General features: G+C 47.9%; 2 protein-coding genes across 2 annotated transcripts in view; one reads left to right on the top strand and one right to left on the bottom strand.

Annotated features, from left to right (window-relative positions):
* Positions 1 to 15,070, top strand: part of LOC143804887 (ATP-dependent RNA helicase DDX25-like) — a 58,122-nt gene extending 43,052 nt beyond the window's left edge. Inside the window, exon 11 of the mRNA XM_077283438.1 lies at positions 14,683 to 15,070. Coding sequence (XP_077139553.1) covers positions 14,683 to 15,005 — 323 coding nt within the window. The 3' untranslated portion in view covers positions 15,006 to 15,070. The remainder of the gene's footprint in view (positions 1 to 14,682) is intronic.
* An 812-nt stretch (positions 15,071 to 15,882) lies between these two features.
* LOC143809228 (uncharacterized) lies at positions 15,883 to 17,526 on the bottom strand. The gene is made up of 4 exons (XM_077292345.1): positions 16,850 to 17,526; positions 16,637 to 16,774; positions 16,365 to 16,498; positions 15,883 to 16,290 (listed from the first exon to the last, which is right to left on the bottom strand). Exons 1-4 carry the CDS (start codon positions 16,853 to 16,855, stop codon positions 15,927 to 15,929), a joined length of 642 nt encoding a protein of 213 aa, XP_077148460.1. The 5' UTR covers positions 16,856 to 17,526; the 3' UTR covers positions 15,883 to 15,926.
* Between the last annotated feature and the right edge of the window lie 7,337 nt (positions 17,527 to 24,863).

Raw genomic sequence — 24,863 nt, 5'->3', positions numbered from 1 at the left:
ATACGTCTGCAGGCATATGAATTCCCCCCCACATGCACAAAACCTCACCATCTCCCCACAAAATTCTCTCTTAGTTCACCAGAGTTGTTTTTTTTAAATGGTGGCATCCAGATTGTCCCCATAGCGGTCCCTCAAGACTGCAAAATAATATTGGTATTTTCCCCTTTCTGATATAGCTATTTTCTAGTTTTGGACTTTCATTTCCCCCCCTCATTGGTTTAATATCAATAACTCCACCACTCACACTCCATCAGCATAACTATACAAGCGCTTATTTTAAGCTGTTTTCTTATTTAACTCCCCTGCACTTGCAATGGTTTCAGGAACCAAATTGTAAAGTGATCTCTTACAAAGCCTAGTCAAAAACATAGCAGTGACAGGGTTGTCCTGCTGCCATGAAATGCCATGTGTGAGTTTTTACCAACCCTGCTGATCCACTTAACTGCTATTCGCAGTCATAACAGTAGTATTCACACATGCGAGTGACGACACAGCAGCAGTTGATGTTTGCTCCTATTGCTGGTGTTTGAGGCAGGTGCCATGTACAGAGAAGACTCTGCTCCCATATCCACTGTACAAAAGGTGTCAACAAGGGGGTTATAGACAAAGAAATTGTGTCAAAATAAATCACAAGACCTATTGTGAGTCCACTAGATAAGATTATGTCCAGAGATAGAACATTTCCTCTTATCCACAATTTTCATTGCAGTGTACAAAGCCTGTCATCATTTACACCCAGCGTGACCTCATGGTCCATGCAGGACATATATAAAATCCTAAATACATAGAAACCTCTGATCATTTGCATAAAAGATGGCTGGTATGGTCTATGGGAGAACTCATTCAGTGTAAGCCCCAATGGTTGATTGTTCCACAGCTCGGACTCGCCTAAGAGATTTATAGACCTCTAACAGGTGGGAGACATCCTCATTTAGCAGTGGTGGTGTGTATAATTGGGGGGCCGACATCGCCCTGCACCATCCAGGTGTAATGCCACCATTAGGCTTTGTAGCAGTCGGTGTCTTCCTCAGTGTCCAGAGATGGATTCAACCTGCATCACAGAAAAAGGAATCTTTCCACAGTGATCCCTGCGCCCTATCCCGACATTGCAGGTTTTTTCCTTTCTGATCAGGACCACCATGTTTCAGGTGTTAGAGGAGCAAAATCCACTTCTCAGGACTCAGGAGTAGATAATTTGGTGGTGAAGATGCTCAGAGGGGAATACACTCGCCCCAGAGGAGCCTTCCAGGAGGGTTTCTTCTATTACATAAACCACCAGGTTCCAGCTTTTGTGAACGGAGACGAGTTGGACACCATCTTCACGGCGAGGGGCATGCCAACCCTCCAATCAGCCTCACATAGACACCCTTTGGCCATGGCCTATGTTCACACATCAGAGGCCACCAGTGACATTTTTAGGACCATAGGGTGCATTATACTATGGAAAGTGAATAGTACTACATGGATGACTATGGCGGTGCATTATACTATATGGAGCACTATGAGGAGTGTATTATACTATATGGAGGACTGAGCAGTGTATTTTAATATATGGAGGACTGAGGAGTGTATTATGCTATATGAAGCACTATGAGGAGTGTATTATACTATATGGAGCACTATGAGGAGTGTATTATACTATATGGAGCACTATGAGGAGTGTATTATATTATATGGAGCACTATGAGGAGTGTATTATACTATATGGAGGACTGAGCAGTGTATTTTAATATATGGAGGACCATGAGGAGTGTATTATACTATATGGAGGACTGAGGAGTGTATTATACTTACTATATGGAGTACTATGAGGAGTGTATTATACTATATGGAGGACTGAGGAGTGTATTATACTATATGGAGCACTATGAGGAGTGTATTATACTATATGGAGGACTGATGAGTGTATTTTAATATATGGAGGACTATGAGGAGTGTATTATACTATATGGAGGACTATGGGGAGAGTATTATACTATATGGAGGACTATGGGGAGTGTATTATACTATATGGAGGACTATGGGGAGTATATTATACTATATGGAGGACTGAGCAGTGTATTTTAGTATATGGATGACCATAAGGAGTGTATTATACTATATGGAGGACTGAGGAGTGTATTATACTATATGGAGCACTATGAGGAGTGTATTATACTATATGGGGGACTGAGGAGTGTATTATACTATATGGAGGACTATGAGGAGTGTATTATACTATATGGAGGACTATGGGGAGTATATTATACTATATGTAGGACTATGGGGAATATATTATTCTATATGGAGGACTGAGCAGTGTATTTTAATATATGGAGGACCATAAGGAGTGTATTATACTGTATGGAGGACTGAGGAGTGTATTATATCCACTTTTCCCTTTTGAGCTGGTGACCAGTCCTCTTTAGGACACACATTACTTAGTCATAGTGTTAGATCAAATTATCCCCAGGAGCGGAATCATTTATCAGAAATAATTACTTCTCAAGGTACATAACAACCACATATAACCCATTCCGTTAATTAAACAAAAGAAAAAAGGTGAGAGTATTTATATTAAAAATCTTACAAAAAGTATTAATCAAAATTATGAAATAGAAATATAGATCAGAGTGACACTAATAACAGGAATATCAGGGGATATTAGAAAAATTATTATATCTGTTCCAAAAATTAGAATATATTATACATCTCACCTACTGTATTCTCACCCATCCCTTGTAGATTGTGAGCCTTCGCGGGCAGGGTCCTCACTCCTCCTGTACCAGTTATGACTTGTATTGTTTAAGATTATTGTACTTGTTTTTATTATGTATACCCCTCCTCACTTGTAAAGCGCCATGGAATAAATGGCGCTATAACAATAAATAATAATAATAATAATAATATAGTACATATATAGTGCACTGAAAAGATACCGATAAATATCAGTATCAAAACTGCATTAAATTATTAAATGGTCCCATCAGGGGTCCTATAATATTACAAAAAATGCAGCACAATTACTCAAGCTAATTACAGTAACAATATCTCCTATATACCGTAGGTCCATACATATAATCAATCAAACCTGAAGTAAAGTGCAGTAGTGCATGCTGTATAATTAAGCCTGGGATAAAGTGCAGTGGTGCATAGTATATATATATATAAACTATAAGTGCTCATGTGTAGAAGTAACTAACACATGATAGGCAATGTAACTTACATGAAATGTAGATTGTAAATCCCCACCTGCCGCATCAACACGCGTTTCGCCAATCTTCTTCAGGACAAGTGTCAGACTTCCAGGCGGGGGAAACCACGGGAGCTGTACCGAGGACGCTTCCAAAAGACTGGGGAAGCTTTTCTGGAAGTGTCCTTGACACCTTTTTTGATTTTGTGAAAAATTACACATTTCCCCTACTTCCACCCCAGGGGGGCGTCAATATGTTGTAAAGTACCCCAAGACAGTGACCTAACTGGGAGTGAAGTTTGTGGTGCATGGGCGGAAAGTTGAATTTTTAGCGAAAAACCAGATTTTCATACTTTAAAAATTTCAGACAAGTGTCAGACTTCCAGGCGGGGGAAACCGCTGGAGCTGTACCGAGGACTAGTGTTGAGCGATACCTTCCGATATCTGGAAATATCGGATCGGATTGGATCGGACCGATACCCAAAAAATATCGGGTATCGCCGATACCGATACCGGAAACCAATACAAGTCAATGGGACACAAATATCGGAATGAAAATAAGCCCTTTCTTTCCTTTGCACATCCAGTTCTGGAGGGGGGGAAGAGTGTGGGCGGTGCGTGGGCAGAGACTGCGTGTCTGTGTATGCGGGCGGGGTGTGTGCGGGCCTGCCGGGGGTCTGTACGGGCCTCTCGGGGGTCTGTGCGGGCTGCCAGGTGTCTGCGGGCCTCTCGGGGGTTTGTGCGGGCCTGCCGGGGGTCTGTGCGGGCTGCCGGGGGTCTGTGCGGGCCTGTTGGGGGTCTGTGCGGGCTGCCGGGGGTCTGTGCGGGCCTGCCGGGGGTCTGTACGGGCCTCTCGGGGGTCTGTACGGGCCTCTTGGGGGGGTCTGTGCGGGCTGCCGGGGGTCTGCGCGGGCCTGCCGGGGGTCTGCATGGGCCTCTCGGGGGTCTGTGCGGGCTGCCGGGGGTCTGTACGGGCCTCTCGGGGGTCTCTGTCTGTGTGCAGGCATCGTCCGATGAGACTACAAGTCCCATCGGGCTATGCCTGCTACAATGACAGTGATTGACACATTAGCCAATGATGGGACAGTAGTAGTTCCATCATCCGGCTAATGTGTTGAATGAAAAAAAAACACAAACATACATATTACATACATACATACAACATACTATATACTACATACATACTACATACATACAACATACTACAGACATACAACATACTACATACATACTACATACAACATTCATACTACATACAACATACATACAGCATACATACTACATACATACAACATACTATATACATACTACATACATAAAACATACCACATACTACATCCATACATACATACATACATACTACATACAACATACTACATATGCAAAAGGAGGAGAACAAGGAGCATATAATAAAGATGTATACAAACAAAGTCTTTATTATTACAAACATTAAAAACGGACATCAGTAATACAATAAATACACGTATTCCAGGAAATCACAGAAAAGGGGAATACCACCCCTCTACCACCCTGGTACTAAAACGTAACTAGCACAAGGGGAAAAAAAAGCAAAAGCTCCATGTGTAAAATGGTAATACCACAGTGAGCCCAAAGAATCACTGCTGTGCCCGGTAATCCAAATAAATGCCGGGCAAGTGCGCAATCCTAAAGTAGCCATAGTAAATAGTCCATACCGCGACAACAACTGAAAAAAATAGGCTTACCGATGCAGGGGGGAGGTAGAGGAAGGAAGTCCTGCCGGTGAGATGGCCCCGACGCGCGTTTCGCGGCGCTACCACGCCGCTTCCTCAAGGGGATATGGAATAAGGTGAGCAGGACCTTCTAATAACCCCCCTGACTCTAACCACATGTCCGGTCACAGCCAATCATGATGGCGCTGGCGGCGCATGCGCACTGCGGCAGGAAAGTCTGGCATGAGGGCCAGGCGTCATACCAGGTGCGCGCGCCCAGAAAAAAACTCCCGGGACAAGCGCACAAGGCACACAGACGCCCGCCCACATGCCGAGACCGCCCGCACACAGGGCGATGCACACGGCCACACGAGGGTGTGCTGTTGTGAACTCTGTTTTCAGGCTCCCTCTTGTGGTCACAGATGGTATTGTGTGACTTTTGTTTTGGGCTCCCCCTGGTGGCTTTGCTATCCTGCGGGTCTGTGGCTGATCAGCTGCCTCGTTATTCACTTGGGAGTTTCCTATTTAGCTCTGTTCCACTTCCACTTGTTGCCGGCTGTCAATGTACTCAGTGCTATTCTGATTACTCCTGATTATCTTCGGTTTCTGTCTCTTCAGGAGAAGCTAAGTTCTGTTTAATTATTTTTTGCTCATCAGTCTGCAATATGATTTCTGTGTATGATGAGTTTAGTCCAGCTTGCTAATATGTGATTTCTTCTGCTGGTTTGCTCTGGGGTACAGAGTTGCTTTCCCCGCACCGTTAGTTGGTGCGGGGGCTCGAGCTATCTCTGCGTGGATATTTTTGAATAAGGTTTTTTATTGACCGCACAGCTCCCTTCCTATTTTCTGCTTTCTAGTGTTAGCGGGCCTCATTTGCTAAATCTAATTTCATCTCTGCGTTTGTGCTTTCCCCTTGACTCACCGTTAATATTTGTGGGGGGCTATTCTATATCTTTGGGGTCATTTCACTGAGGCAAGTGAGGACTTTCGTTTCCCTCTAGGAATAGTCAGTTTCTCAGGCCGTGAAGAGACGTCTAGGATTTCAGGAAACGTTCCACGGCTGCCTATAGTTGTTTGCGGATAGGTTCAGGTTGCGGTCAATTCAGTTACCACTTCCCCAGAGTTTGTAGTCGGTTTAGTTACTTAGCTAGTCCTACTTGCGATCCTTGCCACTAGGATCATAACAGTACAGCCGGCCAGTAAAGTGTTAATTGCATGGCAGAAGCAGGAGAAAAGAAGCCTTGAGAATTTTTTTTTTTTTTGTTTGCCGTGTGTCTAGCTGCTGTGTGTCTAGCTTCTCTCCTCCTCTTAATCTTGGTGTGGCTCTGAACTCAGCTGCTGATATGGATATTCAGAGTTTGGCCTCCAGTGTAGATCATCTTGCTGCAAGGGTACAAAGTATTCAGGATTTTGTTGTTCACAGTCCTATGTCAGAGCCTAGAATACCTATTCCGGAGTTGTTTTCTGGAGATAGATCTAGGCTCCTGAATTTTAAGAACAATTGTAAATTGTTTCTTTCTTTGAAACCTCGTTCCTCTGGTGATTCCGTTCAACAAGTTAAAATTATAATTTCTTTCTTGCGTGGTGACCCTCAAGATTGGGCCTTCGCATTGGCGCCAGGGGATCCGGCATTGCTCAGTGTTGATGCGTTTTTTCTGGCCCTTGGATTGCTCTATGAGGAACCTAATCTTGAGAACCAGGCTGAAAAAGCGTTGTTGGCCCTCTCTCAGGGGCAAGATGAAGCAGAGGTGTACTGCCAGAAATTTCGGAAATGGTCGGTGCTTACTCAGTGGAATGAGTGTGCCCTGGCTGCAAATTTCAGAAAAGGTCTTTCTGAGGCCATTAAAAATGTCATGGTGGGGTTCCCTACGCCTGCAGGTCTGAATGAGTCAATGACTCTGGCCATTCAGATTGATCGGCGTTTGCGGGAGCGCAAACCTGCGCACTATTTGGCGGTGTCTTCTGAACAGACACCTGAGTCTATGCAATGTGATAGAATTCTGACCAGAAGTGAACGGCAAAATTATAGACGGCAAAATGGGTTGTGCTTCTACTGTGGTGACTCAGCTCATGTTATCTCAGCATGCTCTAAGCGAAAAAAAAAGGTTGATAAATCTGTCACCATTGGTACTTTACAGCCTAAGTTCATTTTGTCTGTTACCCTGATTTGTTCCTTGTCATCTTACCCGGTTATGGCTTTTGTAGATTCAGGTGCTGCCCTGAGTCTGATGGACTTGTCATTTGCCAGGCGCTGTGGTTTTGTTTTGGAGCCTTTAAAATTCCCTATTCCACTAAGGGGAATTGATGCTACGCCATTGGCTACAAATAAACCTCAGTACTGGACACAAGTGACCATGTGCATGACTCCTGTTCATCAGGAGGTGATTCGCTTTCTTGTGCTGCATAATTTGCATGATGTCGTCGTGTTGGGTCTGCCATGGTTGCAGACTCATAATCCAGTCCTGGATTGGAAAGCAATGTCTGTGTCAAGTTGGGGTTGTCAGGGAATTCATGGTGACGCTCCTGTGGTGTAAATTGCTTCATCCACTCCTTCTGAAGTCCCTGCGTTTTTGTCAGACTACCAGGATGTATTTGATGAGCCTAAACTCCGTTCTCTACCTCCTCATAGGGATTGTGATTGTGCTATAAATTTGATTCCTGGTAGTAAGTTTCCTAAGGGACGACTTTTCAGTTTGTCAGTGCCGGAGCATGCTGCCATGCGGAGTTATATAAAGGAGTCTTTGGAGAAAGGACTTATTCGCCCCTCCTCCTCCCCTCTTGGTGCGGGGTTCTTTTTTGTGGCTAAGAAGGATGGTTCTCTGAGACCTTGTATTGATTATCGCCTTCTAAATAAAATCACGGTCAAATTTCAGTATCCTTTGCCATTGTTATCTGATCTGTTTGCTCGCATTAAGGGGTCTAGTTGGTTCACCAAGATAGATCTTCGTGGTGCGTATAACCTTGTGCGTATTAAGCAGGGTGATGAATGGAAAACTGCATTTAATACGCCCGAAGGCCATTTTGAGTACTTGGTGATGCCTTTTGGACTTTCTAACGCTCCTTCTGTCTTTCAGTCTTTTATGCACGACATCTTCCGCGAATATCTGGATAAATTTATGATTGTGTATCTGGATGATATTCTGTTTTTTTCTGATGATTGGGAGTCCCATGTTAAGCAGGTCAGGATGGTGTTTCAGGTCCTGCGTGCCAATGCTTTATTTGTGAAGGGCTCAAAATGTCTTTTTGGAGTCCAGAAGGTTTCTTTTTTGGGTTTCATTTTTTCTCCTTCTACTATTGAGATGGACCCAGTCAAGGTTCAGGCTATTCATGACTGGACGCAGCCTACGTCTGTTAAGAGTCTTCAGAAGTTCTTGGGTTTTGCTAATTTTTACCGTCGCTTCATCGCTAATTTTTCTGGTGTTGTTAAGCCTTTGACGGATTTGACCAAGAAAGGTTCTGATGTTACTAACTGGTCTCCTGCGGCTGTGGAGGCCTTTCGGGAGCTGAAGCGCCGGTTTTCTTCGGCTCCGGTCTTGTGTCAGCCAGATGTCTCTCTTCCTTTCCAGGTCGAGGTTGATGCTTCCGAGATTGGAGCGGGGGCTGTTTTGTCACAGAGAAGTGCCGATGGCTCTGTGATGAAGCCATGTGCCTTCTTTTCAAGAAAGTTTTCGCCTGCCGAGCGGAATTATGATGTCGGTAATCGGCAGTTGTTGGCTATGAAGTGGGCATTTGAGGAGTGGCGACATTGGCTCGAGGGAGCTAAGCATCGTGTGGTGGTCTTGACTGATCACAAGAATTTGATTTATCTCGAGTCGGCCAAGCGGCTGAATCCTAGACAGGCTCGTTGGTCGTTATTTTTCTCTCGTTTTGATTTCGTGGTCTCGTACCTGCCTGGTTCGAAGAATGTAAAGGCTGATGCTCTTTCTAGGAGTTTTGTGCCTGACTCTCCTGGAGATTCAGAGCCGGCTGGTATTCTCAGAGAAGGGGTGATTTTGTCTTCCATCTCCCCAGATTTGCGACGAGTGCTGCAGGAGTTTCAGGCAGATAGACCTGACCGTTGTCCAACGGAGAGACTGTTTGTCCCGGATAGATGGACCAGCAGAGTTATTTCCGAGGTTCATTCTTCGGTGTTGGCGGGCCATCCTGGAATATTTGGTACCAGAGATTGGTGGCCAGGTCCTTTTGGTGGCCTTCCTTGTCGCGGGATGTGCGTTCCTTTGTGCAGTCTTGTGGAATTTGTGCTCGGGCTAAGCCTTGCTGTTCTCGTGCCAGTGGTCTGCTGTTACCTTTGCCTTTCCCGAAGAGGCCTTGGACGCACATTTCCATGGATTTTATTTCGGATCTCCCTGTCTCTCAGAGAATGTCTGTCATCTGGGTGGTGTGTGATCGTTTTTCTAAGATGGTCCATTTGGTGCCCTTGCCTAAGTTGCCTTCCTCCTCCGAGTTGGTTCCGCTGTTTTTCAAAATGTGGTTCGTTTGCATGGGATCCCTGAAAATATTGTTTCTGACAGAGGATCCCAGTTTGTGTCTAGATTTTGGCGGATCTTTTGCGCTAAGATGGGCATTGATTTGTCTTTTTCGTCGGCCTTCCATCCTCAGACGAATGGCCAAACAGAACGAACTAATCAGACCTTGGAAACCTATTTGAGATGTTTTGTTTCTGCTGATCAGGACGACTGGGTGACTTTTTTGCCATTGGCCGAGTTTGCCCTTAATAATCGGGCTAGTTCTGCTACTTTGGTTTCTCCTTTTTTTTGTAATTCGGGGTTTCATCCTCGTTTTTTCCTCGGGTCAGGTGGAGCCTTCTGACTGTCCTGGAGTGGATGTTGTGGTGGATAGGTTGCATCAGATTTGGAATCATGTTGTGGACAATTTGAAGCTGTCACAAGAGAAGGCTCAGCGCTTTGCCAACCGCCGTCGCTGTGTGGGTCCCCGACTTCGCGTTGGGGACTTGGTGTGGTTGTCTTCTCGCTTTGTTCCTATGAAGGTCTCCTCTCCTAAGTTCAAGCCTCGGTTTATCGGTCCTTATAAGATTTTGGAAGTCCTTAACCCTGTGTCATTTCGTTTGGACCTCCCAGCATCGTTTGCTATTCATAATGTGTTTCATCGGTCGTTGTTGCGGAGGTATGTGGTGCCTGTGGGTCCTCCGGATGAGCCTCCTGCCCCTGTGCTGGTTGAGGGAGAATTGGAATACGTGGTGGAGAAGATCTTGGATTCTCGTATTTCTAGACGGAGGCTTCAGTATTTGGTTAAATGGAAGGGCTATGGTCAGGAGGATAATTCCTGGGTTGTCGCCTCTGATGTTCATGCGGCCGATTTGGTTCGTGCCTTCCATGTGGCTCACCCTGATCGCCCTGGGGTTTTTGATGAGGGTTCGGTGACCCCTCCTCAAGGGGGGGGTACTGTTGTGAACTCTGTTTTCAGGCTCCCTCTTGTGGTCACAGATGGTATTGTGTGACTTTTGTTTTGGGCTCCCCCTGGTGGCTTTGTTTGTTATCCTGCGGGTCTGTGGCTGATCAGCTGCCTCGTTATTCACTTGGAAGTTTCCTATTTAGCTCTGTTCCACTTCCACTTGTTGCCGGCTGTCAATGTACTCAGTGCTATTCTGATTACTCCTGATTATCTTCGGTTTCTGTCTCTTCAGGAGAAGCTAAGTTCTGTTTAATTATTTTTTGCTCATCAGTCTGCAATATGATTTCTGTGTATGATGAGTTTAGTCCAGCTTGCTAATATGTGATTTCTTCTGCTGGTTTGCTCTGGGGTACAGAGTTGCTTTCCCCGCACCGTTAGTTGGTGCGGGGGCTCGAGCTATCTCTGCGTGGATATTTTTGAATAGGGTTTTTTATTGACCGCACAGCTCCCTTCCTATTTTCTGCTTTCTAGTGTTAGCGGGCCTCATTTGCTAAATCTAATTTCATCTCTGCGTTTGTGCTTTCCCCTTGACTCACCGTTAATATTTGTGGGGGGCTATTCTATATCTTTGGGGTCATTTCACTGAGGCAAGTGAGGACTTTCGTTTCCCTCTAGGAATAGTCAGTTTCTCAGGCCGTGAAGAGGCGTCTAGGATTTCAGGAAACATTCCACGGCTGCCTATAGTTGTTTGCGGATAGGTTCAGGTTGCGGTCAATTCAGTTACCACTTCCCCAGAGTTTGTAGTCGGTTTAGTTACTTAGCTAGTCCTACTTGCGATCCTTGCCACTAGGATCATAACAGCGTGCCACAAGTAAAAACAACAAAGGCCAAAGACAAAGAAGACCGTAAATCTAGTGCCAGTATAGTAAATAGACAAGAGCTGCAACGGGGCAATATAATCAGATGAACCAACGCAGAAAGTCCACATAAAAGGACACACATCCAAGGGCACTTGGCTAGGGTTGAGCGACTTTTGCTTTTTTAGGATCGAGTTGGGTTTTGTGAAACCCGACCCTCTCGAAAGTCTGATCGCGTGAAATCGGACGATTCTACTGTAAAGTCGGGTTCCGGACCGGAACCCGAAACCCAATGCAAGTCAATGTGGATCTCTCTCTCTCTCTCTCTCTCGCTCTCTCTCTCTATCTCTCTCTCTCTCTCTCTCTCTCTCATCTCGCAGGACAATGCACAGAGGAATTATGTAGGAGAGTCTGTCTATGTTAGGCATGCTCTCAGTTGCCAGTACTACATACATACAACATACCACATACATGCTACATACATACATACATACATACATGCAACATACTACATACAATACATTCATACATTACATACAATGCAGACATACAGTACATATAACATAGATTACATACTCACCATCACTTGTCACTTTGTTCCCCGAAGCCAGTGTCATCTGTAAAAAATATGAAAATAACAAACAAACAATATACTCCCTGATCTACAGAAATCCACGAGTGTCCCACGACGATCTCCCGTGGAGAACGGCAGCATCAGCTGATGCGACCGCTCTCTAGGGGCTCCAGGAATACAATGACGGGAGGAAGGTATCCTTCTGCACTGTATTCCTCCGCTGCTGTAAAAAAATAGTCCCTAGTCTCACTTTTGGCATTGCTGTGTGAGAAATTTCCCACGCAGCAATTGCCATAAAGTGAGACTCTGAACTATAGCAACCTCTCAGTGATGCACTGCAGGAGCCATTGTCTCCTGTCAGTGTGTCACTGAGGGTCCTATAGAGCAGTGACATCACCCAATGTCACTGTTCTATAGGGGAGATCGTCATGGGACACTCGTTATTAATTGGACTACGGCGGACAGGTAGTATACGGTTTATTATTTTACGTTTTTAGCAGGCGCTGAAGTATGGTAAGTATGGTTAAATGAAGAATATTAAAATACTTTTTTCTGGCTGTGTCTTTATTTTTTATTTTTTGTAACTCTTTCACTACTCAGAAAAAAATGACGTGGAGTCCCCCTATATTTTATAGCCAGAAAGGCTACGCAGACAGCTGCGGGCTGATATTCATAGCCTAGAGAGGGGCCATGGATATTGGCCCCCCCTGGCTACAAATACCAGTCCGAAGCCGCCCAAGAAATGGCGCATCTGTAAGATGCGCCAATTCCGGCACTTAGCCCCTCTCTTCCCACTCCCGTGTAGCGGTGGGATATGGGGTAATAAGGGGTTAATGTCACCTTGCTATTGTAAGGTGACATTAAGCCGGGTTAATAATGGAGAGGCGACAATAAGACGCCTATCCATTATTAATCCTAGTGTAGTGAAAGAGTTACAAAAAAAATAGACACAGCCAGAAAAAAGTATTTTAATATTCTTCATTTAACCATACTTACCATACTTCAGCGCCTGCAAAAAACGTAAAATAATAATCCGTATACTCCCTGTCCGACGCAGTCCAATTAATAACAAGTGTCCCACGACGATCTCCCCTATAGAACAGTGACATCGGGTGATGTCACTGCTCTATAGGACCCTCAGTGACACACTGACAGGAGACAATGGCTCCTGCAGTGCATCACTGAGAGGTTACTATAGTTCACTGGTCTCACTTTATGGCATTTGCTGCGTGGGAAATTTCTCACACAGCAATGCCAAAAGTGAGACTAGGGACAATTTTTTTACAGTGGCGGAGGAATACAGTGTGGAAGGATACCTTACTCCCATCATTGTATTTCTGGAGACCCTAGACTGCGGTCGCATCAGCTGATGCTGCCGTTCTCCACAGGAGACCGTCGTGGCACACTCGTGGATTTCTGCGGATCAGGGAGTATATTGTTTGTTTGTTATTTTCATATTTTTTACAGATGACACTGGCTTCGGGGAACAAAGTGAAAAGTGATGGTGAGTATGTACTCTGTTATATGTACTGTATGTCTGTATGTATGTAATGTATGAATGTATTGTATGTAGTATGTAGTATGTATCTTGTATGTATGTAGTATGTATGTTGTATGTATGTAGTTTGTATGTACACTCACCGGCCACTTTATTAGGTACACCTGTCCAACTTCTTGTTAACACTTAATTTCTAATCAGCCAATCACATGGCGGCAACTCAGTGCATTTAGGCATGTAGACATGGTCAAGACAATCTCCTGCAGTTCAAACCGAGCATCAGTATGGGGAAGAAAGGTGATTTGAGTGCCTTTGAACGTGGCATGGTTGTTGGTGCCAGAAGGGCTGGTCTGAGTATTTCAGAAACTGCTGATCTACTGGGATTTTCACGCACAACCATCTCTAGGGTTTACAGAGAATGGTCCGAAAAAGAAAAAAAATCCAGTGAGCGGCAGTTCTGTGGGCGGAAATGCCTTGTTGATGCCAGAGGTCAGAGGAGAATGGGCAGACTGGTTCGAGCTGATAGAAAGGCAACAGTGACTCAAATCGCCACCCGTTACAACCAAGGTAGGCCTAAGAGCATCTCTGAACGCACAGTGCGTCGAACTTTGAGGCAGATGGGCTACAGCAGCAGAAGAGCACACCGGGTACCACTCCTTTCAGCTAAGAACAGGAAACTGAGGCTACAATTTGTACAAGCTCATCGAAATTGGACAGTAGAAGATTGGAAAAACGTTGCTTGGTCTGATGAGTCTCGATTTCTGCTGCGACATTCGGATGGTAGGGTCAGAATTTGGCGTAAACAACATGAAAGCATGGATCCATCCTGCCTTGTATGGAGCATCTTTGGGATGTGCAGCCGACAAATCTGCGGCAACTGTGTGATGCCATCATGTCAATATGGACCAAAATCTCTGAGGAATGCTTCCAGCACCTTGTTGAATCTATGCCACGAAGAATTGAGGCAGTTCTGAAGGCAAAAGGGGGTCCAACCCGTTACTAGCATGGTGTACCTAATAAAGTGGCCGGTGAGTGTATGTAGTATGTATGTATGTATGTTTGTGGTTTTTTTACATTCCACACATTAGCCGGATGATGGGACAACTACTGTCCCATCATTAACTAATGTGTCAATCACTGTCATTGTAGCAGGCATAGCCCGATGGGACTTGTAGTCCCATCGGACGATGCCTGCATGTTACACCCGGTCTGTTTACTGTACCTCCAGGGGGTCTCCGTCGGGTCTCTAGCTCTGTGCTGGCCTCTCCTGCTTCCTGGCGTGCTGCCAGCAGGTTCCCTGGTAGGGTTCTTAGTCGCACGCGCGCTCGCTCCCGGTCTCTTAAAGAGACAGTGTGCATTTTACAAATGTTGTCTCTAGCCAATGGCGTGTGTTTTTCTGCTATTTCTGGCCCCTCCACCATAGGGAGGGCGCCGGAGCAACAAGTGCATACTGTTGCTAACTTCCGGTTCCTGTTATCTTGCGCTTCTGTTTCCGAAGTATCTGCAGGGAACTCCGCTCATTCTGTCTGTCTCCACAGATCTTCTGCTACCAGTTACCCGGTTATTCTGGACCGCTTCCGCAGTATCTACACTGGACCCGTCTAGTCCTGCCAGTCCGCCAGCCTCACTTCCGGACCACGCCAGTACTCCCGGTGCCAGCTTCTACTCCTACACCCGGTATCCTCCAGTCAGCTCTGCAACATCCGCTAACCTTGCTGGACCGTCTGTTCCGCTGGGACAGCCGCCACGAGTTCGGGGTCTAACTGAAGGTAGCACCCGTGTCCTCCAGGCATTCCATTCTGTCCCTGTTCGAGGGGACTTACTACGGGTGTCTGGGGCTCACGCAGTAACGCCCCCTTAGGAGCCCCCCGGACCATGGTCTAGTGTTTCCACATCAAACCTTAATAAATACGAATGTGAACTTCTACATCTGTGCCTCTGTTTCCATTCGTTACACTGCACACACACAACCCACGAGAGGCCCGTACAGCCTCCCAGCAGCCCACACAGACCCCCGGCAGGCCCGCACAGACCCCCGGCAGGCCCGCACAGACCCCCGGCAGCCCGCACAGACCCCCGGCAGGCCCGTACAGACCCCCGGCAGGCCCGAACAGACCCCCGGCAGGTCCGAACAGACCCCCGGCAGGCCCGAACAGACCTCCGGCAGGCCCGTACAGACCCCCGGCAGGCCCGTACAGACCCCCGGCAGGCCCGCACAGACCCCCGGCAGCCTGCACAGACCCCCGGCAGGCCTGCACAGACCCCCATCGGTCATGCACAGGCCCAGCCCGCACACACAGACACACAGTCTCCGCCCACACACCGCCCACACTCCATTATAGTGCATCATTGCACTATGTGAACTTCCGATTCCAGTATCCGATATCGTAAAAATATCGGAACTCAATATCGGAACTCCGATACAGCGAATATCGGCCGATACCCAATATTTGCAGTGTTGGAATGCTCAACACTACCGTGGATGCTTCCAGAAGCCTGGGGAAGCTTTTCTGGATGAGTCTTTGACACTTAGAAAATTTGGGGCAATTTTCAGATTTTTGTGCAAAAATCACATTTCCCCTTATCCCACCCCAGAGGGGCTTCAATATGTTGCGGAGTACCCCGAGAGGGTCCCCAAAGTGGGGGAGAAGTTTGACGTTGATGGGTGGAAACATATTTTCTGCCGAAAATGTCATTTTATACCCCGCAGGTCTGAGTCAAAGATGCAAATATGAACGTACATTTGAATAATTTTATTAATGGCAGCTCAAAATTGACAGATTCACATGGGCTTTGTTCTCCTGATTGGGATGAGCCGAATATTCTTGAGGCTTTGCGCCTCAGTAGACTCGGGTGACTCGGTAGCACTTTCCGTGCTGTCTCCCTGCTCGTTATCCAATTGACTGGTTGATGCCATTACTGGTGACAGAATCTCGGCGTCATCACTATTTCCTGCATTTAACACCAGCTCTTGGGCATGGCACATATCTGTCAGGGTCTTCTCCCGGTAAACTCTCTCAGCCACGTCGTTTGTATGTGCCAAGTAGCGTGCAAACAGGCGCTTTTCGCAATCAGTGTATTGTGACATAGTCCATGTGTCGCATACCCGCCGTACAAGGTGGCTGGTGATGTTTGGGAGGTTGTAGCTATGGAGGAAAGCATATTGTTAGTACCGGTTGCTACTTATGGCTGTAGGTCACTTGACTTGTGGCCATCCTACCTTGAATAGTATCGTCTGAGGCCCACGGATGGATTTACTATGACCTTCCCGGTACACGTCACGAAAAAGTTTGTGATCATCTCTTGGCCAGCGGTAAAGACAGGTCTGATATATTCCGCATACACTTTGAACCACTGAAAAAGAAAAAAAAAATATGGTAATCTCCAGCCAGAGGGCACCCCTCCAAAAGGTTTTACATGGGGACAAGAGAGGGTTTTTCTCCCCATAAGAAGTGGGGTTGCCTGGGTTCCCTGGCTTTGAGAAACGCTTACTGATTCCTCTTCCTCTGAAAGTACTAAAGTTGCTACTGGAGTGGTGGAGCACTTGTGAGTCTTCACACCCACAATTGTCTTGCGTCTGCCGTGGTACGTGTGATGGCTCTTATGGATCTTTTCATTCCACTCTGAAACCTAAGATGTGAAAAGGTGGAAAAATATTGAACTGGTTCAGCAAAGACCGCTGACCCACAGGCCCTGACGACTTACCGTCATCTTACGAACAACACCTGGTCTTTGGAGATGTTTTAGAATCAGAAGGGCCTCGAGGTACAGTACGACTTCCCTGCGATCTACTGCTGATCCGCCATCTTTCACAGCCTCAACGCTAGCTAGAAATGTTGGCCTTGCCTCCTCCAGTATGATCTGGCAGTCCTTGGGTGACTGAGCGCTTCATCAGTATATTGTACCTGTGTGGAAAAATAAATGTAATTAACAAACATCCAAGGTTTGGTAAAAATCCGCTTAATATTGGATCTTTTGAATGGTGTATCTTTTGCTAACAGACTCTCGGCGGGCTCCCTTGTACAATGTTTTCTGGAGGTCTGTTGTAAAATTCATGAATACCTCACAGGCCTTATAAAGTTGAGGATTCTCTAGTCTCAGTTTGGTGGCCCTCATTTGATAGATGGTGAATCTCCGTATATGCTTTAGCATTTTGAGGGAGGTCTGGTTCGATAGACGGAGTTTGCCAAGTTGTTCAAAAAAATTATTAACCTTGGTTGGTTTTACGAGGTACTCCAGAGTTACAAATCTTGGGTTCACAAAGAATAGAAACCTTGCTATGTTTGATACCTCCTGTTGACAGTTTGGGACCCCATGGGTAACTGTTAGATATGAGTGGAACCCCTTTAATATAGGGTGATTCAATGAGTGACGCTTATACAATCCGGCGGCCTTCTCTTTTCTGAATACTTAAATCACTGCCATCCATGACCTCCTCAACGCCTATGCGGTCAGAAACGCTCTCTGTGTGCTCAGGCTCAGGGCACGGTTCTCCCTCCGGACTGTCTACAGGCCGTAAAAGGAAAGGCACATCTATCACATCTGAATCTAGCTCTGCTAGGGGCATGGAGCCTGGGCAGAGCTCCGGATTGTCAGTTGGTACCTGAGCGGACCCTTCAGAGGTCAGTGGCGTGTTTTATGACTCAAACCTAGGCTTGTTTGCTATTAAAAAGCCGCAACCTTCTACGAAGGCGACAGTCTCCTCCAAGGATTGGAGGGGCTTGAGCTCTCTGAATTGGATAGTTGTCCCCTTTTTAGCAATACAGTGAAGTTGATACTTGGCTGAAGCTATGGCAGTTTTTATCTCAGAATCACCCTGGGACCTCAGACATACCCATCTCAGATGTGTGGACAGATATTTGGTTACCCTGTGGCACACGGGGCATGTAAGCGGTGTCCGTGGGTGCCTGCGGGGCACAAGCAATAAAACCGGTCACCTTGTCTGCAAGCGTACAACTCCGCTACAAGTTACATTCATATGTCTCTATGTGGCCGACGAATGTCTTCTACTCACCGGTCCATTGTGAAGTGTTTCTCGCATTCAAATGGAGCGTCCCGTAATAGTTGATTTAAACGCTGTGTTTCTCTGTGTCTTGAACTGTGGCAAACTGCTTTTCCTCCTCATGAGTCAGCCACATAGGTGAAAGATGCCAGCAGAGGTGATAGAAATTAACCGGATGTGTTTTGCCGTACTCTCATATACGTCAACACGGGGGTTGAGTCAGCCCCAGGGGTGGCACCTCTACGGCTGCTAAACATCCACAGGGTTGATGATATATCCCTAACCCCCTAACCCTAACCCCCTAACCCTCCCAGAGGCTCTGGCCCTCAACCCAGGATGCCTGCTCCCACCCAGAGGGAGCCTGCTCACCCCCAGAGGCTGTGGCCCTCAACCCAGGGAGGCTGCTCCCCTCCAGAGGCTCTGGCCCTCAACCCAGGGAGCCTTTCCCCCCCCAGAGGCTCTGACGCTCAACCCAGGGAGTCTGCTCCCCCCCAGAGGGAGCCTGCTCACCCCCAGTGGCTCTGGCCCTCAACCCAGGGAGCCTGCTCCCCCCAGAGGGAGCCTGCTCCCCCCCAGTGACTCTAGCCCTCAACCCGGGGAGCCTGCTCCCCCCAAAGGTTCTGGCCCTTAACCCAGGAGGCCTGCTTCCCCAGAGGGAGTCTGCTCACCTCCAGTTACTCTAGCCCTCAACCCAGGGAGCCTGGAGCCTGCTCCCCCAAAGGTTCTGGCCCTTAACCCAGGAGGCCTGCTCCCCCAGAGGGAGCCTGCTCACCCCCAGTGGCTCTGGCCTCCAACCCAGGGAGCCTGCTCCCCCCAGAGGCTCAGGCCCTCAACCCAGGGAGCCTGCTCCCCCCAGTGGCTCTGGCCCTCAGCCCAGGGAGCCTGCTCCCCTCAGAGGGAGCCTGCTCCCCCCCAGAGGCTCTGGCCCTCAACCCAGGGAGCCTGCTCCCCCCAGTGGCTCTGGCCCTCAATCCAGGGAACCTGTTCCCCCCAGAGGGAGCCTGCTCCCCCCAGAGGCTCTGGCTCTCAACCCAGGGGGCCTGCTCCCCCCAGAGGGAGCCTGCTCCTCTCAAAGGCTCTGGCCCTCAACCCAGGGAGCCTGCTCCCCTCAGAGGCTCTGGCCCTCAACCCAGGGAGCCTGCTCCCACCCAGAGGGATCCTGCTCGCCCCCCAGAGGCTCTGGCCCTCAACCCAGGGAGCTTGCTCCCCCCCCAGGGGCTCTGGTCCTCAACCCAGGGAGCCTTTTACCCCCAGAGGCTCTGACCCTCAACCCAGGGAGCCTGCTTCCCCCCAGAGGGAGCCTGCTCCCCCCAGAGGTTCTGACCCTTAACCCAGGGAGCCTTTCCCCCCCCCAGAGGCTCTGGCCCTCAACCCAGGGAGCCTCCCCCCCCCCCCAGAGGCTCTGACCCTCAACCCAGGGAGCCCGCTCCTCCCCAGAAGGAGCCTGCTCCCCCAAGAGGCTCTGGCCCTCAACCCAGGGAGCCTGCTCACCCCCAGAGGGAGCCTGCACTTCACTAGAGGCTCTGGCCCTCAACGCAGGGAGCCTGCTCTCCTCCAGAGGCTCTGGCCCTCAACCCAGGGAGCCTTTCCCCCCCAGAGGCTCTGACCCTCAACCCAGGGAGCCTGCTCCTCCCCAGAAGGAGCCTGCTCCCCCCAGAGGCTCTGGCCCTCAACCCAGGAAGCCTGCCCTCCCAGAGGTAGCCTGCTCCCCTTCCAGTGGCACTGGCCCTCAACGCAGGGAGCCTGCTCCCCCAGAGGCTCTGGCCCTTAACCCAGGGGGCCTGCTTCCCCCCCAGAGGGAGCCTGCTCCCCCCAGAGGCTCTGGCCTTCAACCTAGGGAGCCTGCCCCCCCCCCAGATGGAGCCTGCTCCCCGCAGAGGCTCTGGCCCTCAACCCAGGGAGCTTGCTTCCCCCCAGAGGTAGCCTACTCCCCCCCCAGAGGCTCTGGCCTTCAACCCAGGGAGCCTGCTTCCCCCCCAGAGGGAGCCTCCTCCCTCCCAGAGGCTCTGGCCCTCAACCCTGGAGCCTGTTCCCCCCCCAGAGGCTCTGGCCCTCAAACAAGGGAGCCTGCTCCCCTCCAGAGGCTCTGTCCCTCAACCCAGGGAGCCTTTTTCCCTCAGAGGTTCTGACCCTCAACCCAGGGAGCCTGCTTTCCCCCAGAGGGAGCCTGGTCCCCCCAGAGGCTCTGGCCCTCAACCCAGGGAACCTGCTTTCCCCCAGAGGGAGCCTTTTCCCCCCAGAGGCTCTGACCCTCAACCCAGGGAGCGTGCTCCCCACCAGAGGGATCCTGCTCCCCCCCAGAGGCTCTGGCCCTCAACCCAGGGAGCCTGCTTCCCCCCAGAGGGAGCCTGCTCCCTCCCAGAGGATCTGGCCCTCAACGCAGGAAGCCTGCTCCCTCCGCGAGGGAGCCTGCTCACCCGCAGAGGCTCTGGCCCTCAACCCAGGGAGCCTTTTACCCCCCGATGCTCTGACCATCAACCCAGGGAGTCTGCTCCCCCCCAGAGGGAGCCTGCTCACCACCAGTGGCTCTGGCCCTCAACCCAGGGAGCCTGCTCCCCCCCAGAGGGAGCCTTAACCCCCAAAAGGCTCTGGCCCTAACCCAGCCTCTGGGGGGGGGAGCAGGCTCCCAGGTTTGAGGGCCAGAGCCTCTGGGGGGAGCACGCTCCCTCTGGGGGGGGGAGCAGGCTCCCTGGGTTGAGGGCCAGAGCCTCTGGGGGGGAGCAGGCTCCCTGGGTTGAGGGTCAGAGCCTCTGGGGAGAAAAGGCTCCCTGGGTTGAGGGCCAGAGCCTCTGGAGGGGAGCAGGCTCCCTCTGGGTGGGAGCAGGCTCCAAGGGTTGAGGGCCAGAGCCTCTGGGGGGGGGGGGGAGCAGGCTCATGCAGTCGAATGCACTCCCCATCGGACTGCATGCAGTAGAATGCACTTCCCATCGGACTGCATGCAGTAGAATGCACTCCCCTTCGAAATCCATAGTCGAATGCACTCCCCATCGGACTCAGTACAATAGATTGTACTCCCCATCGGTCTCCATACAGTAGAATGCACTCCCCATTGGACTGCATGCAATAGAATGCACTCCCCATTGGACTAAATACAGTAGATTGCACTCCCTATCGGACTCCATACAGTAGAATGCACTCCCCATCGGACTCCATACAGTAGAATGCACTCCCCATCAGACTGCATGCAGTAGAATGCACTCCCCATCGGACTCAATACAGTAGAATGCACTCCCCATCGGACTGTATGCAGTAGAATGCACTCCCCATCGGACTCAATACAGTAGATTGCACTCTCCATCAGACTCTATACAGTAGCATGCAGTCCCCATCGGAGTGCATACAGTGGAATGCACTCCCCATCGGACTCAAAACAGTAGATTGCACTCGTGCGTGGGAATTTTTCTGAATATTTCCTCATGCTCGAGTTCATATGAGTTTATGCCAGCAGGGGGCGCAGCACCGCAAGTCTAGGTAGCTACGTTCCCCTGCTTCCCATTCATTCCCCAGTTTTTACAGGTAGGGGCGGCTTCATTAGCAGGCTTCTGCTTGTAAAATTATTTAACCTCTTCTGATGGATTTACATCGTGGGACTTGACTGTAACGCCGGAGAGGTATGGGATATTGTTGTTTTTTTATTTTAACTTTGTTTCAGGTGACAAGGGTCTTCAATTGCATTGAGCCTTTAATAAACTATTACAACACCATGTGTCTTTATTTCATTAAAATACTTTTTTCCTAATGTGTGTGTATTTTTAACCCTTTATGAACATAGGATTAATAATGGATAGGTGTCTTATTGACACCTCTCCATTATGAACCAGGCTTAATATCACCTTACAATAGCAAGGTGATATTAACCCTTTATTACCCCATATCCCACCGCTACAGGGGAGTGGGAAGAGAGTGGCCAAGTGCCAGAATAGGCGCATCTTCCAGATGTGCCTTTTCTGGTGTGGCCGGGGGCAGATGTTTTTAGCCAGGGGGGCAATAACAATGGTCCCTCTCTAGGCTATTAATATCTGCCCTCAGTCACTGGCTTTTCCACTCTGGCGGAGAAAATTGCGCTGGAGCCCACTCCAGTTTTTTCTGTGATTTAACCCTTTATTTTAACAGCTAGAGCCCCCAAATTTTGCACACAGATACTTCTAACAGTAGTGAGGAATATGTTAAAAAATAAGGGATATGAAATGGTTTACTGTATGTAAACCATGTCTCAAATCCTGTTGGGTTTGGAAAGGAGATGGCAAAAGCCGGCAAATGAATTACCGGCTTTTCTGCTATCTAGCGCTATACGAAATATAAATATATGTATGTATATGTGTCTCAATGACATATATATATATATATATATATATATATATATATATATATATATATATATATATATATATATATATATATATATATATATATATATATATATATATATAGACTGTACATATGTTTTTACTAATATTTGAGACCATGGATCCATTCTATGTCCATTTTGCAAGCCGGCGAGAAAATCTCGCCGTACGGATGCTATACAGATGACATACGGATCATTTTTGGAGAAAAAAATCACATCCTTGCATTGAATACTTATCACTGTTCAGGAAATTTTCTGCCTATCTCGGCCATCAAAAACAGACTGTATTTTTATACGTTGTGTGTGACTCCGGCCTAAGGGTAACAGGAGAATTTGGACTGCAAAACTTGTTGCCCAGTTTGTCCTGAGTACGGTGATACCCCATATGTGGGGGGAACCACCGTTTGGACGCATGGCAGAGGTCGGAAGGGAGAGCACCATTTTACTTTTTCAACGCAGAATTGGCTGGAATTGAGATCGGATGCCATGTCGCTTTTGGAGACCCCCTAATGTGCCTAAACAGTGGAAATCCCCCAATCCTAACCCTAACCCTAACACAACCCTAACCCTAGTCCGAACCATAACCCTAATCACACCCCTAACCTGAACACACCCCTAACCTTAATCCCAACCTTAACCACAACCCTAATCCCAACCCGAACCATAACCCTAACCACATCCCTAACCCTGACACACCCCTAACCTAAGCCCAACCCTAACTGTAATCCCAACCCTAACCCCAACCGTAAATGTAATTCAGACCCTAACCCCAACTCTAGTCCCAACCCTAACTTTAGCCCCAACCCTAACCCTAACTTTAGCCCCAACCCTATCCCTAACTTTAGCTCCAACCCTATCCCTAACTTATTTTTCCATAACTAAGGGGTGGATAAAGGGGGGTTTGATTTACTAGTTATAGCGGGTATTTTAGTGGATTTTTATGTTTGGCAGCTGTCACTCACTAAAAGACTCTTTATTTCAAAATATAGTTTTTGCATCACCACATTTTGAGAGCTATAATTTTTCTATATTTTGTCCCAGTCATGTGAGGTCTTGTTTTTTGCGGGATGAGTTGACATTTTTATTGGTATCATTTTCGGGCACATGACATTTTTTGATTGTTTTTTATTCCGATTTTTGTGAGGCAAAATGAACAAAAACCAGCAATTTATGAATTTCTTTCTTTTTTTTTTTTTTTTTTTTTTGGGGGGGGGGGGGCGTTTATACCATTCCGCATTTGGTAAAATTGATAAAGCAGTTTTATTCTTCGGGTCAGTACGATTACAGCGATACCTCATTTATATCTTTTTTTATGTTTTGGTACTTTTATACAATAAAAACTATTTTATAGAAAAAATAACTATTTTTGTATCGCTTTATTCTGAGAGCTCTAACTTTTTTATTTTTTTGCTGATGATGCTGTGTGATGGCTCGTTTTTTGCGGGACAAGATGACGTTTTCAGCAGTACCATTTTTATTTATATCTGTCTTTTTAATCACGTGTTATTCCACTTTTTGTCCGGCGGTATGATGATAGAGCATTGTTTTTTTTGCTTTTTTTTTTTTTTTTTTAATGGTGTTCACTGAAGGGGTTAACTAGTGGGACAGTTTTATAGGTCGGGTCGTTACAGACACGGCGATACCAAACGTGTACTTTTATTGTTTTATTATTATTGTTTACATAAATAAATGGATTTATTGGTAAAATATATATATATTTTTAATTTATTTATTTGGGGATTTTTTTTAAATATTTTTACACATCATATTTTTTTTAAACTTTATTACATTGTCCCAGGTTGGAACATCACTATAAAGTCAGATCGCTGATCTGACACTTTGCATAGCACTGTGTCAGATCAGCGATCTGACAGGCAGTGTAGGAGGCTTGCCGGCGCCTGCTCTTAGCAGGAGCTTGCAAGCCACCTCACTCCAGAACCTGGAAGGAGCCCCGTGGCCATCTTGGAGCAGGGGGTCTCCATGGAGACCACAGGAACAACATGATGATTGCGTTGTTCCGGTGGGAGAGCGCAGGTAGCCCCCGTCCCTGCGCGATTGTCCTCTCTGCCGCTGTCAGTAATGACAGTGGCATCAGAGGGGTTAAATGCCTGCGATCGGTGCTAGCACCGATCGTGGGTGTTGCCGCGGGGTGTCAACTGTGACATACAGCTCACACCCGCACGCTATCACCGCGGCGCTCAGCGTGAGGCCGCGGTGATCGTGCCCCCATACTATTACTGCTCTTGGCAGAAATGCAGTGCCCGCAGCAAAGTACTAGTACGGCGGAGGTCAGGAAGGGGTTAAAGGTTGTCTGGGTGGGATGTTTACATTGATGGTCTATCCTTAGGCCACGGCCACACGTTCGGCAT

The sequence above is a fragment of the Ranitomeya variabilis genome, chromosome 2 (genome assembly GCF_051348905.1).
Source record: "Ranitomeya variabilis isolate aRanVar5 chromosome 2, aRanVar5.hap1, whole genome shotgun sequence".
Lineage (NCBI taxonomy): Eukaryota > Metazoa > Chordata > Amphibia > Anura > Dendrobatidae > Ranitomeya > Ranitomeya variabilis.
Note: the sequence above shows the minus strand (reverse complement) of the source record. Positions and strands in the feature narration are given on the sequence as shown.

Coding starts and splice junctions, on each gene's coding strand:
- LOC143809228 (XM_077292345.1), bottom strand. Junction 16,499..16,636: donor TTTCAGAGGAAGAGGAATCA/GTAAGCGTTTCT, acceptor TTTCTTTTTCAG/TGGTTCAAAGTGTATGCGGA. Junction 16,291..16,364: donor CTCAGACGATACTATTCAAG/GTAGGATGGCCA, acceptor TTTCCTCCATAG/CTACAACCTCCCAAACATCA.